Genomic DNA, 17,813 nt, shown 5'->3' with positions numbered 1-17,813 from the left:
ATCCGGAGCTGGGATTGGTGCCAAGCCAATGCCCCACCCATCCATCCTTCGCTCCATCCGTCTTTTTTTTCCCCCTGCATCCCTCTGTCGGACAGCCTAAACCTCAGAGTAATGAGTGCTCTCCATGTTTCTGCAGTCTAAATGGAGCTGCAGTGTAAATACAGGGCTGATCTGTACAGGTGCCAGGCTCGGAAACGTGGACCTGAATATAGCTACAGTAACTCACCGCTCAGACACTGACAGGACGGACGGAAAAGGGGGGTAGGCAGACAGTGACAGCGATGATGGGTGGACACAAAAAGCCATGATTCAAACTGTTTATAAAATCTATCAAAGTGTATTGCTACAAAGTGGCAGCTGGGCTGATCCACTGTGTCAACATCATTTGTCTCATGTTTATGTACTAACTTTGCTGTTCGGGCCCTTCAGATTTGCACAAGCTGTCAGAGCAGATACATCTAGCTAAATAAAGGGTGTTGACAAATTAATGTTAACACTGAGGTAAATAACAAGGTTGGTCATGTTGGACTCATGCCAGTGGAACAGGTGGTGTATGGCTGAGAGGAAACTGGGAGATCATTTTTCTATTGATTCTAACAAATCATATTAAAAATGTTGGTAACAAAAAATAGACAAAGATACTTGTCAAGTGGTGCTGTACTTTGGATGTCAAAAATACTGTATTTGTTAAAAAAAAAAAAGCAAAAATGCCAAAAAGTCTCTCGTTATATCTTCTCAAATGTAAACTAATAGAGACAGAATATCTTTGGGACTTGGGAATTAGATAAAATGTTCCAAAAATGGAATTACAAAAACCTGAAAGCGGGGCTGTCACTGTTAACGCGATAATCACGATGTGATTAAGATCTGTACATAACTCGCCATTTTCTTTCTCAACGCGTTAACCGCCACCGACATTTTGGTCTTAAAGAGGCTGTACTGGGCTAAGTTTTAAAACTAGCATAAAGGTACTGGTATGAAACTGGAAGACCAGAAATTCAGTGGTATCAACTATGTTATACTGGAAATGGGTTAAATATTCAAATCACAAAAAACACATAAAAAGTTTTTTTTTTCTTTTTCTTTTTTTGCTTTTCTAAATTCAGCATTGTTTGTCAAAGACAATTCAACCACTTTACGGCTGACAAACTTTTACTGAAGTGCAGCTTGCCAGACTTCTTTAATGCACACTAAATGCTGTTAATTGGCATTCAACTAAATACAACCAATCTCTGCAGCAGCGTTTGTAATTATGATACATCAGTGAAGTGCTTTTTCCATGAAACACAAAACACACCACAGAATATACTGCTGTTATTATAACTCTTTACAGTTTTTCTTGGTTTCTTAAAAAAGTTATTCTATGTTTTTATCCCTTTCTTACAGAGTTCCATAGCAGTACACACCCTCATCTATTATATTAACTATACTTAACTACACTTATCTGTGCCTCAGGTCTTTCAGCGAGGCCCACCTGTGTAAGTGGGTTAAGGAGGACATGTAAGCAACACCCCTTTAAACACACACACACTTATACACTGATGCACTCTTCACTATAGTGAAAAGGGCGCTCGCAAAGCAAATGCACTCAGCCAATAAATCAGACTTGGCTTTGAGAATCCATCATTTACTAAGTGGGTCACACTTCTGATGCCGTAGACGCTCTTTCTTTCCCATTCTTGCACCCTGTTTTTTTAGTCCTTCTCCATGATGTGAAGGTCAATGCTGGATGGGCAACATGTAAACTATTCATCCCAGGTGTGCATTCCCTCTCGCTTTCCTCTGTGTCTGATTATTTGCTGGCTGATAGAGGAGGAATGGCCGGTTGGAGGGCTGGAGCTGTCCTTCAGCCAGTCACACACACCCATTGAGTTAAGACATGTCAAGGAAACCTGTCCTCCTAATACAGCCAACCGGCCTGAATAATTTAAACAGAGGGAAGGAGGGGAAAGGAGAAGATGGAAAGAAAGAGATTGGAGAGAGTTAAGGAGTAAATAGCTGGCCGTTTCCCATCCCTCTGACTCCCGGTGAACTTATTTAAAAACTTCTATACTTGGTTTCACTCCCATCTGCTTTCTTTCACCCCATCTTCAGCAGGTCTCATTTCCTCCCCCTGCCAGCGTGCCTACACCTTCTCGTCCTCTTCTCCCTCCATTGCCTCTCCCACCACCATTTCACCCACTTCGCCCTCCCCTCCCTCCCCTCTCCGTCTTTTTCTCTGTTTATCTAAGCACTTTCACGGTCACTGCTTTGGAATCCCAGGAGTCTAAACTGGCCCCCCCTCTCTCCCTCGCAGCCGATCCATGCTTCTCTCTCCCTCTCCATCTTTCTCCGTCACAACGGTTAAGATTCATATCGCTCTGTGCGTCGCGGCTATGGAAGGTCCCCCTTATTCCCCCTCAAGGCAGCCAGCTTTGTCCTGTTCTAGTCACGCACAGCCAGACACCCGCCCGCTCGCCCCCCGCCCTCACACACACGAACACACCAGAGGTCACTTACACTGATGTCTCATACCAATCAGCTCAAAGCAGACTAAATCAAATTATTGAGACATTTCTACAAAATTCATCCACTTGGCTTCAAGGCCACTGAATGTGTGTTATTTATAAACTTAATACAGCATATTCAGCTCTAGTACATTAGCTTATCCATTGCTTTGCAGTGTGTGAAATTAAATTCATGCTTTTAACATTTGGGCTGATATAACTGGATGCCATTCTCTGCCTCAAGGCCGGATGCCCCTGAATTTCTTAGAAAGGCCAGCTGAGTTCCACAACGCTGATGAAGGGTTTAGACACAATAAGAAGGAAAGGGGGGGGGGGTTGGATTTAGGGAGCTGAGGGGAAGGAAGTGGCGAGGGTCAAGAGGAGAGGTGCAGACGGCAGCCTGACGCTGGACTGGGATTAACTGATTAATGTGGGATTAAAAATGACTGGTCGCAACTTTAAGTAATGAACCACAATGACCCGAAATTACAGGATTGACATGCCTGAGGTACAGTGTGGGTGAGGGTAGGTCTGGGTGATATGCCCTATAAATAATAATAATGTAATATTTTTTAGGCTGTGCTGCGATACAAGATATTTATCTTGTTGTTTTATTTTTAATCTCCTACTGTAGACTAAAATATCAAACAACTAAATAAACTACTGTTAAAACAAAGTTAAATCACGTAGCGTTACAATAATGAATTGTTATCATTAAGTAAATAAAGTACTAGTATAATAAAGTTAAATGACGTGCTGTTATAACAAAGTTCAATAATATATTGTTATATTAGAGATAAACTAATTATAATAAAGTAAAGTACTGGTATAATAAAGTACTAAAAAATAAAGTTTAATCGCTGTTATAAAGTTAAATTAGTAGTACAACAAAGGAAAGACTAAGAAAATAAGAGAACCAAACATCAAAGCAGGTCTCAAACCAATGGCTTAAAAAATGAGGTGACAATTTATACTCAGTCATTTCACACATCTAACGTGGAAAAAGCCACGATATGTCGAGTATAATCAATATATCGCCCATGCCAAGGTGAGGGTTGTTTTTCTTCATAGTAACACAAAGTTCATGGTAAATCAGCTGCAAAGTACGCCAGTACCAGAAAAAAACAACCTGTTTAGGCATTCAGTATCTACCTTTGATGAGGAACAACACTGCTGCGAACAATTTTCCGTTCTGAAAGGAAATCCATCAGGGAACCTCCTTAAATGTAAAAAATGTAGTGAGTAAGGGATTTTCTGACTTTCATGACTAGGCATTTGTCACCGGGGTGTATTTTTTGGAAGAACACACAGATTAATTCCACAATCATAAACACGCAGCGTCCGCTCCAGTGTTTTGAGAAGCGCGCTGCGTACAAGAACTCCATTTCCAGCTGAATGGGAGAGCAATGAGATTCATGAGTTCTCCTGCTACAAGGCCACAGCTATGGAGATTTGGGACAAGGCTATTTCCCCCCTCTTCCATTCAGCACAACATTACCACCACTCGTCTGGATGCTCTCGGACTGTGAATTACAGCCATCTGATCATTTCTGATGAATATAACAAAACACAATGTAGGACAGTGACAGGGAGCAATTCATCAAAAAATGACAGTTTTGCCTAGAAAATATGTTAAAAAAAAATAAATAAACACAATTTAATCAACTTAGCCTCAAGGACTTACTGTTCGTACAGTACGCAAAGTATGCAACTCCCTCCTCTGCATACTAACATGTCAGCAGCCTGTCAGTAGACAAGATGGTACTTTAGCATCCCACAAAAGCAAGAACATATGCACCATACTGCACTCATCTAGCTGCACAACTGCAGGTTGATCAAAGAACTAATTCTGGAAAAAAAAGTCCACATTCCTTGAACTCATAAATAAAAGATCTGATTGGAACAAAATGTTGAGAAAAAAAAGAAGAGGAAGGGCAGGAAAAAAAGAACAAGGAAGCAGAGAGAAGAAAATAGCAGTCAGAGTACCAGGAGACAGGGATCAAGCTGTGCATTACTGCACACACGGAGATCATGTGGTCCTGGTTACTGCTACAAAAATAAAACATCCAAATATGCTGGCACACACGCACACAAAAACCATATCTCCTCATCTTACTGTAAGCCTCGAAAAATCTGCACGCAGGCATGTTTGAATTATGATACCACATTCCGTTCATATTTGGTCTTTTTCTTCCAGGTAAAGAGGTTCTACTGTGATTTTACAACATGCATACCATGCACAATATGCTTAGTCAACACACACACTGACACACACACACACACACACACACACACACACACACACACACACACACACACACACACACACACACACCAGTGTCAGTTCTAAATGGGGTGTGATTCCTACTCGGGTTCTCCCCTGAGCCCAAGAAGCCGTGTGTGTGCAGGCAGGGCGATGGTACTATTGGTACCACACCTGCCTGCGTCACCAAGTGTGTGCGTGTGTGTGTGTGTGTGTGTGTGTGTGTGTGTGTGAGAGCCCCTGACTGTGTGTGTGTGTGTGTGTTGGTACAGAGGGAGGGGAGAAGAGGGGGTGCTCCTCACGCCTGCTTGTGACAGTGATAGTAATACCTGCTGACATCCTTTCTTCCCTCTCTCTCTCTCTCTCTCCTCTCTCACCTCATCCCTCCACCCCTGGGGGCCTTCCCGAGCTGTTTTGGGAGTTGAAATCTGTTGACTCTTTCCCTACCATCCTCTCCTTTAACGCATTCTCCATCCCTCGCTCCCTCCACTGCAGGTCTAATGTTTTTACAATCTCTGGGGGCTGACGAGAAAAAGGAAGCAGAGAGGGAGTGTGTATATTCATATGTGGCGTGTGTGTGTGTGTGTGTGTGTGTGTGGCAGCCCAAAAAGAAATGGAGAAGAGGAATGTTTGTGTTTCGCATCACTGGGGGCTGGAAAGTAGGCTGTGCTGCCATACTTCTGGGAGGCAATGGCAAAATAATATTAGTTTTTGTTCCACCATGGAAAAAGTCTCCCAAAATCATACAGCAGATTCAAAATATCTTCACATTTGTCATGTGATCCATCTCCTCTGGAAATCACAAAGCACGGGATGAAAGGTGTTTTTTAGGGACTGGGAATATAGCTGACAAAAAGTGTTACTTGAAGCCTTTTTTTTCATATGAGAAGGTAATTCTGATAAGCAGAATCATTTCTACAAAAGGTGCCATAACACAAAAGTTATACACCCCCTAAATACACACACACACACACGTTCACACCCCTTCAAGTATTTTTATCTAAGTGTCTCTTTGTTGTGTCTAGATAAAGTGGAGCGGAGCTGTGCTTTCTAGCAGGTTTATGAGTCCATAAAGTTTGTTCTGGTGTGAAAGCGGCCGTTCCTATCGCTACGGCTTCTGGATGCACACCATCTCACTTAAGACACAGTGTACCGCCATGAGCACATGACGTGGCACACTCTGTGCTAGCTCACAAGATAAGTGAATTTAAAAATGACAATCAGAGGACATACAAAAGTAAATATTAATCAATATATAAAGACTGATGAGTAACTTAGAGAGGCATCGGGTGAGAATTATTGTAATGTTTTCTCTGTTTATTACTATTTAAAGGAATACTTCACCAGCAAATTGTCCATTTGTACATTAATTAATCACCAAGTGTTACCTCCAATTCTCAATCAAAACACTGTCTTCTGGCATACCTCCACGGGGAATGAGGAATCCAAAAAAAGGGGAACATTCTTGATGAATTGAGGTAAATGGGGTCCATTTTTAACAACAGCAAAACTATATCAAAATGTGCACTATAATTCAAGTCTTGTTTAACCTATAGTGTGCTCAGTACCTGACTATATAAAACACTTCTGCCTGAAGTTTTAGTAAAAATGCATCCAGTCGTACTGAGCATATGACTGGATAAATGAGACTAGGATTACTGTGCTCGACTTGTGAGAGTTTTTTTAAACAGATATTTTGATAAAGTTCTGCTTTTTTGAAACACAGCCCTCGTTAACTTCAATTCAGGAAGAATTATCTCCATTTTTAGATTCTTCGCTCATTCTGGAGGCATGCTAGAAAAACAGTTTTCTTAAAAAAATCAAGGTAACAGATGGTGAGCAGTTGATAATCTGATGATTTCAAGTAAAAGCAGAATACTTTTTACCCTTTATTATGCTTTTCCATGACAAAATGCCAACAACTACTTATCTGTAGTTTATACATTGGAACAATTGAGTTGTTCAAGGAACATGGTAGCAGTTTTAACCATCCTTTTTCAATCAACTAAAACACTTAAGGTTGACAAATAGAGAAGAAACAGGCCCTTCAATGTGTAAAACATGCAATTCTCTCCCTCAATAACAACATAAAAGCAGTGGAGAGCTCATATTTTGCTGGTGTTAATAACAATTACAACATAAACTGATGCAGAAAACGCTAAAAATAATGCATAAATTAAGTATTTGATGCTCAAAATTTCCTGGGAAAGGACTCAAACCAATATGTGTACCCCTCACGTCTCAAAACATACTTCCTAGTACATATTAAACCAAATCTAGAATTGCACAAGTTTGCCACTCATATGGACAACTTATTTCACTTTGTGTCTACAGATCTGTGGCTTGAACGACACAAATCAGATTTAAAGATTCATGACAAGATTCTTGAGAGTTTGCTTAAGAATGCAGAAAACTGATGTTCTTTCAGCCCTGGCTGACAACAACAGGACTCATGTAGCGACCAAAACAAAAGTAAATTGGCGCACTCTGGGAGACCCGTATCAATATTCTCCATAAGTTCATGTAAACAACAAGTGCAAACAAAGTGTTTCTTCACTGGCTTCATTGGGTATGTTGAGCAAAATAGACATTCACATCTCTGTTCTATGAGATAGAGGACATCTGCGTCAACTGTTGTGCCGGTAAACATTATCTACGGACAGCACACAGTCCTTAAGCACCTTTGAAGACTGGAGGTATGATGGTAAACATGTCTCAGTGTCCTCCTGGCAGCGAGGACGTTGTATGCTACAATAATCCAGGTTCCTGCTACAGCCTTTTGCTCTGCCTGGGTCAATACTAATTCAATTTCTGTCTCAGGGAATTCCCAGGTTGCCTCTTGGCAGGATTTCAGAGCTGAGTGGAAGAGCATTGTGCGAGGTTATATGTACTTGAGAGTGTGTGTGTGCGCCTGTCTGTGCGCGCACGTGTGTGTGCGTCTTCTAAAATGCACGTATTGGCTAAACAACCAGCAGATTGTGTTAATTTGGTCAAGCTTAAGTCGACAGTGTTTCCCACAATCTGAGCTCGCGTATTCTCACGCCACAATTTAATTGCTGTTTTGTATGTCAAAGAAATACACAGTTGGCCCGACACCTACAACAATGCCAGCTCATTGTGTGCCACGAATGAATGAATGAATGCGCCCCTGCTTGGTGCTCACCAACAGCCCTTAACCACCCTCTTCACACACATACGGCACAGCAGCCATTTTGTGCCAAAGCCAGGCTGTGCCAACCCGAGCGGCAGACAACGCTGAACCTCATTTCATTCCACAGCTGTTCCACGCCACTTGGAAACATTTGTACAATGCAACTTATTACAGCTTAATGCCACCTAATATTGATGTATGTGTGTACACAGAGAAACGGGGCCGCATGGGGAGAGAAATTGGGAAAGAGATGGGTCCATATGCAGCCTGGTGATAATGCGAGGAGCCGGCGATAATATCTGGGTGTTAAATTGGTATCGATTGACTAAATATCCTGACCAGGAGGAGAGAGCAGCAGCCCTTTCATGCTTGTACACCATGTCTGCTCCGACGGCTCCAAGCTGCACTGTGACTATCTGATCCATTTTAATACAGACGTCCTCACCGCGAGGCCTCTGCCTCAACCTCATTTTCAACACAGTGTGCTTGAATGTTCCTGCGCTTGTATCTCTGCTTTCTATTCAGTTGCAAAGATTATGTTTCGACTTCGATGTTGGTTTCATTCTTGGGTATAATACCAAAAAGTAAAAGGGAAGAGTACTGATGTCACAACTAAACACAAAAAGGAGGCAGTGTAACTTTATCACCTACATCCAGTGGTGCCCCAAAGGGGGGCCACAGGGGCCATGGCCCCCTGGTAGTGGTATCTAAGGCATCTATTTCAGGTTTTCCCACACATTCCTTTATTTGTGGCGGCCCACCAAGATGAAGACATCTGACACCACAAATACATTTTTGATTTTTGGAGACGGACCATTCAGCACCTTGCTACATGTCACCCCCTCTCTCCCTCCCCCTTTCACACTTAGTCTAGTCTATCCTATCAATTAAAGGCATACAAAAGCACCAGAAATAATCTTAAAAACTAAAATAAAAATTCCATGCAGTTATTCATTACACCTCACTGTCGGAGCGCAGAGCATAAGTAAAACTTTTCCGTTTATTCTACTGCGTCTAAAAGTTTGCATTCACTCGCAGCAGCTGCTCCTCTAATCTATTGACATGATCTAATCAGCTCTGAATGAATCAACAAATCTATTAACCAGTCACAAAGTGCTGCTGGGGAAAAAAATAACTGATGGAGAGCTCTGGCTGCGTTGTGTTCACTGACTCAGAATAACCTCCAAATTTTGAGAGGCGACACAGAATTATACAAAGGGACATACATAACTTTAAAAAACAAAAACAAACAAAAAACAAAAGTTAACTGTCATTAAAACATGACTGTTACGGAACCCAAATCATTCACTGTACTGGTGCTAGTTTATGAAATCAAATGATTCATTATTTGCTGTAAAATGAGGATCCAAAGTATATCAGTAAGCAATCCTTAACTCTCCATATTGACATACTTTTTAGCCTCAGTACAACAGCATAAACGTATTCAGTTATGACTTTTGGTGTTGATGTGCCACCCCAGTATGAACATTTTCTGGGGGCACCATTGCCTGTTTCTGCTTGAAATACTTCACAAAATGAGGCCATGTGACACTTTAATGCAAAAGACATGGTTGCACAATACTCTATCAGCACTCCCCACCTTTAAAAAAAAAAAAAAAAAGTATCCGAAGGCAATAACACGCCTTTTCCCTCGAACACTTCAGTCACACCTAAAATCAACTAACGAGTGGAAACAAAACAATGACCTATTTAGACGAGAGGCCGGCACAGCGGTTGGTAAATGTTCCCACAGCCGCATGCCGCTGGCCGGAACTGAGGATTTTTCCTGTCGCTACTTTTCACTTCTTGCTGTGAGCCGAAGAGAAATCTCACAAAACTTATAAAAGGCATGAATCATGCACAAGATCACCAATCAAAACTTTGAGTGTGTTTTAATGGGGCTGGGCATCCTGGTGCATTACTGGAATTTGTTTTTCCTGTGGTGAAATTTATCACACTCCATCTCCTTTCCAGGAAACAAACAGTTCCCCTTTACGAAAACCAGCCGGTCAGTTCCTAAAGCGCACACACATGCACACCTCTAACAGAGCTATTGTTCCACTGAGGTGAACCTCAACCAACAGCAATGGCACCGAATGTCAATTCAAAAGGCGCACAAATCGCTAAAATCACTGCCTTGCATTGTTTTCCCGACAGAGATGAAGAAGCTCAAGTGTACACAAAGTTAACTCATCCACAGTTTACCTCCAGATAATGCACTCAATAGCACAAACAAACAGACAAAGCACATTTACAGAGACAGATAAGGCACACAATCGCACTCACACAAAAGCATCTCGGGATCTACAGCACAGCACTGAGTGGGACAATAGGCATTGACACAGAAAGACACAGTAAAGGAGGGAGACACTGATACAGTTAGATGACAGATGAGGAGAGAGAGAGGAGCAGAGAGGGACGAGGAGGGAGAGATTGCTTTGTTAGCAGGACAGGGAATAAAGTGGTAATTACCTCACTGTGGGTTTGTTGATTATAGTTCAGCCAGGTTCTCCATGTTAATCATTTACCAGGGGAAGACAGAGATTAGTGCGGAGACAGACACAGTGAGGGGAGATAGCAGGCAGTACGAGAAATACATTTGCATGCACACAAAGACACACACCCGACGAGAAATACACACCGACGGGTGAGGAAATCATAAAAAAATAAATAAAAAAAAGAAATCAGTCTGGATGTGCAATCATCTCCTCTGACAAGGCACAATTACAAACACTGTCTGCTTTCACTTTACTGTACATGTGTGTGTCTGCCTGCCTACAGACGAGTGAGTATGTGTGTGTGAAGGTACGGTGTGCAGAATGTGATTTACTTTGGTATTTAAACGAGATCATTCATGAGTGCACACAAAGGGAAATGATGCATAAACAGAGCAGAGATTACACGGAAGACTTATGAGGGTTGCTTTCAATAAAGATACAGAAAACCAATACAAATATTCATCTCCTCACGCACCGTTTAAACATGCTTCACTGGCTTGGAGCTCGCCCTGAGCTTTTGCCGAAAGAGGGGAGAGAGAGACAGGAAGAAAGCGCACGAGAGAGAGAGAGAGAGTTCAGAGGGGTCTGGTGTTGTTGTAAAAGCTTTGAGGTCTGTGTCCAAACTTGCAGAGTGAGTTCCAGAGTGAGCAAGAGAGGATACAGGTAACAGGAATTGGTTATCTTATTCCCCTTTGTGCCGTATCTCTCTATTTTAATAGTAAAACACTTATCTCTAACTGAGTGCAGCAAAGAAAAGATAAGAGGAAACAAGAGTTTATGCTGTGATCTGGAGGAACTGTTGCAACATGGTTGCCTCCTGCCATGTCGGATAAGAGGAAAAGCAATAGCAGGGGTGTAAGCCAAGACCAAGGGTAAGTCAGAGGACAGCGAAATGGAGTAACTGATTTTAAAGTTCAGGTTTGGGTGACATTTATTCTTGTTAGAGATGTATGAGCAGCCCATATATGGGTGGCAAAAGCCTCTTTCAAGTCATCTCTTGCAAGAGAAAAAGGTAATTCAATCCTTAAAGTTTTGGTGCTCTGAGTAAACTTCCTGACAGCTCCTGAGTGAATTTATGAGGATGAATGCAGCACAAGAAGCAGACACTGTTGTATCAGCAGATAGGCTGGTCAACTTATTTGGCCCAACAGGTTTTAAAAGCACACTGTGGCACAGAGGAGGGGGCTGGATATACCAATAAACTGGTCTACTCGGGGGAGAGCTGAGGTATACTGTCAGCACGCACAGAAGCTTAGAGCGCGGCGGTTATAATATTTTACTAACCTTTAACTGCTCCAGGAAGTAAAAAAATAATTTCTCCTCTAATCTAACTATCGCTCTGAGAGAAACACTGTTATAAAACCAAGAACGATCGTAAACTCTGTTCATAAAATCATAAAAGGGCAAAGCGAACCACTTGAGCCTCACAATGAAAGAGGCCAGGGTGCCTTGATTCCGCCATGTTCGGCGCTGACCCTGCAGTCAGTCTATCACTTCCATTTCAGAGCTCCATTTTTCAATCTGGAGGGTGCTAAATGTGTGCCAGTTAAAGTGCTTCGCCGCGCCTTTGTTACAGCCGTATTAGCCGGAGAAGAACAGAGCAACAGGGCCCTTCAGTCTCCACTTCACTGCCCCTGCTTCATTAAAACCATAAATCTAGATGTCGAAGGAAAGGTGATGGCCAGAGAATGTCTTCTGTCATCCGTATTAAAGAGGGGCCTGTTTTCTCACCAGCTACAGTCACGTTATATACGAGCTGAGCCTTTAATGTGAGCTCTGTAACAGCAGCTAGCTCCTCTTGAGCTGTCTGTCCAATGTCAGAGATGGCAGAAACAATGAGTTTTCTATATCGACAACATTTACAAAGAAGGTTTGAACCAACGTAAATGAGCACAAAAGGTCAAATCGACAACGTTATGCTAATATGTTCCAATAAACTTAAAGGAGCACTGTGAAAAATCTCAGGAGATTTAGTGGCTTCTAGTGGTGATGACTGGATATTGCAACCAGCTGAAACTTTTCCTGGTTAAAATTCCTTCAGTGTATATAGTTCAGGAGGTTTTGACTTGGAGCCGATTTACCCACAGAGGTCTGTTCCTCTCAAAAACTGATACGGTAATTTAAACCAGAAAAAAAAGGAATTAATAAGTTTTACATTAAAAAGCAGTATTTTTCGACTATCTCATTGTGTTGGGGCTGTTAATTATTGTGGCTGAAGTGAAAACGTGAATCGTCCTGTTTCGAGCCAGTGTTTGGTTTGGTTTGATCTCCATAGACAAGAATCCGTACTCTATAGCGATACAAACGGCTCATTCTAAGATAACAAAAACACTATTCTTATTTTCAGGTAATTATACACTAGAGAAAACATATTTATCAAAATATTACATTCCATTTCTGCCAATATGTCCCCCTAAATCCTACGCACTGAACCTTCAAGGTACAATATTTCGACCTACATTTATAGGTGTATAGAAGCACAACTTCGCCAAATTCAGTTTGAAAGTTGTGGTGTTTGCAAACAGTTGCTTACAGACCCAGCGGACATTGAGCAATGTTGGCATTTCAAGATATGTTTCTAGCATCCTGGTGAAAAAAGTCAGCTAAAATTCGCCCTTTTCTAAGTTCAGTATTTGCACTGTTTGATTCTCCACCCAACTACACAGAGAAATATTTGGCTCTTTAGCTGTTAAATACTCGATAACTTGGTAACTTCGTCTCCCTGCCATTTGGCATTGACCAGGTAGTTTACAGTAGATTTATCAGAGCTATTTTGCTTTAAACAATAGTGATGAAAGTTGTTAAAAATCAATAAAAACAATTAAGTTGCTGGCTCTTATGGTCCCATTTCCTGAGTTGGGAAGTTGTCCTCCAACTTTGGTGTTGTGAGCTTTTAGTCATAATGTGGAAACTACATGGACGCTGCAAGGCAGGATTCATGTTGTTACCCAATTATGGTCAAACAGTTTGATATTCTATATTACAGAGTCATTTTGTCCTGTCTTGTTGCTGCACCAGTAGGCTACCTTATCTAAAACCACTCAAATATTACTTTACCTTTATTTATGCTACAAAAAAACTTTCCTAACTAATCTCAGTCACTCCAAGTGGCTAACAACTAACAGCTGCAGCCTGATATTACATAATATTTCTGTAATATTATATGTGAGCAAAATTAATATGCAATAAATGAATTTATTTTCATTCAATAAAGGTTCTAAGTAACGTCCACTCAGCAAGTCATGCACCAAAACTTTTGCGGACTTAACAAATTGTTGTTCCAACTTGAGTGGATGTTCATGTGAATGTTCTTGTGGGGAACTAATTTTTATATCTAATTTATTAATATATTGATTTTCTATGAATATTGTGATATAAGACAAGATATCGTCTTAGATTTTGGATATTGTAATATCATAAGTGTTGTCTTTTCCTGGTTTTAAAGGCCCCGTTACATTAACATGATGTAATTTTCTGAACTTACCAGACTTCAGCTGGTTTTTATTTGCCTTTATCCACTTAGTTAGTATAAGCACAATATCAATGATCATTTATGAAAAATCTCATTGTGTAAATATTTTGTAAGAGCACCAACAGTCAACAGTTACCTACAAGATGCTAAAAGCTCCATGGAGCTGAGGGGAACTGTAGAGTCTGATAATGATTTTCTGTGGGTTCATCACTACAAGTGACTCCTTTCACATAGCCATCTGAACCATTTTAGTATAAAAATACTGATTGGAGCAGCTTTAAAATGGGCCTGGAGCTTTTTAGCATATTCAGAACAGTTACACATTGTGGACAAATAAACAAAAAGCCAAATGTGGTTATTTTGTGACCTAGACTGCCTTCTGTACTATGAGCATGAGTGGAATCCTGGAGCCTGCAGTGCAGCGTCACGCCAGCAAAAGCATCTCTCTCCTGTCCCTGTGCTCCTTTTCCCTTGCCAGGCTACATTTACAGGCCTCAGGACAACCTGGCCGGCTGGCTGGCAGCTAATAGAAAATATGGTATGGGAAAATGACTGAAGCTCAACTAATCACACCGCCAATATCCATCACTGGGCAGGAGGGAGTCGTGAGAGATAAAGGGGGCGAAGGAGGAGGAGAAGGAGGAGGGGGAGTGGAGACAAAAAATGAAAAGGAGAGGGGATGTAACAAGGGAGGTAATGAAGAGTGAGGAGAGGAGAGGAGAGGAGAGGAGAGGAGAGGAGAGGAGAGGAGAGGAGAGCAGTAAACCCCGGGGACTCTGGACCGGGTGCAACATCACGGCTCTGCTGATAGCTTTGTGATTGGGTGGTGTTGCTGATGAGAGTGATTCTCTGCCACAGTGGGTCACCCTCCGCCGTGATGCTGATGGCATTGTGATTGTGTGGTGTTGCGACCAACTGTGTGGCCCCTGCCACAGACTGTGACCATTCATCCCTGAATCTCCAGGGAACAAGAAGGTGCTTCCTAATCCTCACAGTGTTCCTCCCCATCACATTTCTGCTGGATCCCAATTACAGGACTGGGTTTTACCCGCCTGGACACACTGCATACAACCTCAGCTGACTCTGGTACAGGATGAGTCCTGCAGACCTGACAAAGGAGCCCTTGGGGAAATCATTAATCCCGGGAGTCATATTTCTGAACATTTCTGCATCCACAAATGTAAAATACAAGACAAAACAGCGACTGATAAAGTGGTCTCTGTGGCCAACAGCTATTAACTAAAAAGGTCATTCATCTGAAGAGTGTTTGGGGGAATTGGGTCTTACAGAGAGCAAGAGACTGTAAATAAGCACGAGAGAGCGTGGAATTTTGGGCAGTAGTCCTACTGGCCCTGCAGGTCTCCCACATCAACCCTTCAATTAGCCAGACTGGAACACCTGGATCAGCAGGTGAGCCTCACTCTGCTCTGCTAATGGCCCCAATCACACTCACAAACACACACCGTCCCATTATCCAACTGCATATTCGCTTATGCGCAGCAGCACTTTAGACTTTAATATACACCTGTGTCCTCAGAATGCTATCTAGGACACTATTTAGAGCAAACACTTAGGAAGAACCCCTTACTTCTGGCTTTCTATAAGTAGAATAATAACTACCTGCACACAGGCAGTGGACAGGTGAAAGCCAGGGTTAGAGTGTAGTCATTGGGATAAAGTTAGCTGTAAAATCTTACTTGCAATAATTTTGGAAACCGATTACCTTGCAAAAATATAGTAGACATAGAACAAATCTTAATTTATGTTTACTTTTTATCTAATTGTTAAGTTAGCTATATTTGCTTAATTTTTATGAAGTTGTTGCAACTTAAAAATGACAGGTGAAATTAGTTTTCAAGTGTTAGCAAGTTCAGTAAACTGAACTTAACTTGAGGATTTGTTAGGATGAAGTAATGAGACCTGCAAGTTCTGTTTTGTTAATATTTTTGAGAATATAGAAATACAACTAAGTAGTTTGCAACCAGCAGAATACAGATATATAGCACAGTATACATGGTTTAGTGAAGTTGCTAAAACTTGAAGATTGATTCAATTAAATATGTAGTTTTTAAGTTGCAACTACTTCAAAAAAGTAAGAGCAAATATAAATAAAATTTAAGAAATTTAACAATTAGATATAAAGTTAACATAAATTAACAGTTACATTTGCTTAAATTTTTCAAGGCAGTCAGTTTCCTTGATTTTTAATATTAAAATAAACTTCAGGTTCGACAGTGTAGCTGAGAATGTGAGATTAGGCCACACTGGCTTTATGTTTCAGGGTTCTTAATTTAACTAAAAATACCGGTCTGATAGCTTTTGGGCTGGTGCAGGTCCTAGGTGATCGTACCTGCTCTGCACCCCTCTTCAATTAAGCAAACAAGGACGTGATGTGCATAGCAGAGATTCTTTAAAACAGAAGTGTGACTCATTTAGTAGGAATCGTTGTAGCCGTTGTGCAATAACATGGCAGTGCAAGTTCAGACCAGCTATTTGCTCTGCGCAAAGTGATATTAACCAAACTTTGTCCCTAACAGCAGAGAAAAGAACAACTTCAGTCCTTGGAGAAAGGCGCATCATTGAGTGTTTTCTCACCTTGTGTTTGTAGAATTCCAATACACGACGTGTCTTTTGGCCACAGCAGCTGAGATGAAGTTAAAGAGGAAAATCGTGGCTTTCCAAACAGGCAGAGCTCCAGGTGTCCCCATCCTCAGAGCCGCGAGAGGCTCTGCGCCGGCTGGGAGTGGCTGCAAACCAGGTGAGGAGACCCCGACAGACAAGAGGAAGGAGGTCGGTGAAAAACTTTCCCCAGCGGCTTCACAAAACTTCGACGTCACAGTTTTGCATCATGCATACAGGTCAGCTGATTAAAGTCGCTCAAAAAAAGGTGAAATCACAGGCTGCAGAGCTGAAGGTGTGAACCCCCACGGTGAAAAGTTCCTGAGAGTTTCTTCGTTGTCCGCATGGTGATGTTGAACTCTTGATCTTCTGCCTGTGATGTAATAAAACACAATAAACCTGAGTTTAAAGGTCAGAGCTTTACGCATACAGTCATGAGGATATCAATTGTAAGTGCCAGCTGGTTTGGCAGCAACAGGCTGCGCAGCGCTGGAAGGGCGGATCCACTGAGCTGAGGGCGGTGCCGGGAAACTTTGGGCCAATCAGTGGACAAGGGTGTGGTGATGTATGATCCTGTAGTGCAGGGTTAAATCCTTGAGAGGTGCGCCGACTGGTGTGAGGAGGCAGGCTGTCACGGTTCCAGTTTTTCAGGGAGGCCTGGGACCCTCTGTACCCCCCACCCCCCGCGACATCTGGGGCTGAATACTTACACTTATTTGAACTTAAGTCTTACAATAGGCTCCAAAACATAAATTAGAGTCATTGAGCAGCTCCTCTGCAGGACCCATAGGTGTTCAAGTGTCTTTGAGGAGGTGGTTCACTGATTTCAACAAGATAAGTTCCTCCTGCATTCCCTCCTAACCCCCCCAGCGTGTAGTTACAGTGTAACTCCAGGTATCTGAGTTGGGCAACAGAAGGCTATATTTGGGGGTTACAAAAATGAGATGGGAGGGGGGGTTTCAGGGGTCCTCCTTTAGAAAATTATGAGCATCAAACACTCACTTTCAAGCATTGCACAGATTTTTTTATAGCACCAATTTGTGCCTTTTCTGTTTCAATTCATGGTGGAAATGTCTTATTGTTATTATCATTATTATTATTATTATTATTGTTATTATGTCAAAATAAAAGTCCTTTGGGACCATGGATAAATTAAAGAACAGGCCTACTGAGCACAGGGGCCAAAAGTGTCACATGGCCCCCCTGGCCAGCACCCGCAAAATGTCAAATTAGCAATACGTGCCAACCAGAAAGAAGAGGTAAAATATCGACAAAGAGACACAAAAATACCACAAAGAGATGCAAAGGAACTGTAAAGAGACTC

The 17,813-nt window shown here is 41.8% G+C and overlaps 1 protein-coding gene across 2 annotated transcripts in view; it reads right to left on the bottom strand.

Annotated features, from left to right (window-relative positions):
- The window catches only part of si:dkey-246i14.3 (ephrin A4), a 43,159-nt gene extending 26,216 nt beyond the window's left edge, over window positions 1-16,943 (bottom strand). Inside the window, exon 1 of one of the 2 annotated variants that reach the window (XM_042490698.1) lies at window positions 16,466-16,943. In XM_042490698.1, coding sequence (XP_042346632.1) covers window positions 16,466-16,578 — 113 coding nt within the window. In that variant the 5' untranslated portion in view covers window positions 16,579-16,943. The remainder of the gene's footprint in view (window positions 1-16,465) is intronic. The other variant, XM_042490697.1, reaches the window with a different exon arrangement.
- Window positions 16,944-17,813: the final 870 nt, after the last annotated feature.

The sequence above is a fragment of the Plectropomus leopardus genome, chromosome 7, assembly GCF_008729295.1.
Source record: "Plectropomus leopardus isolate mb chromosome 7, YSFRI_Pleo_2.0, whole genome shotgun sequence".
Lineage (NCBI taxonomy): Eukaryota > Metazoa > Chordata > Actinopteri > Perciformes > Serranidae > Plectropomus > Plectropomus leopardus.
Note: the sequence above shows the minus strand (reverse complement) of the source record. Positions and strands in the feature narration are given on the sequence as shown.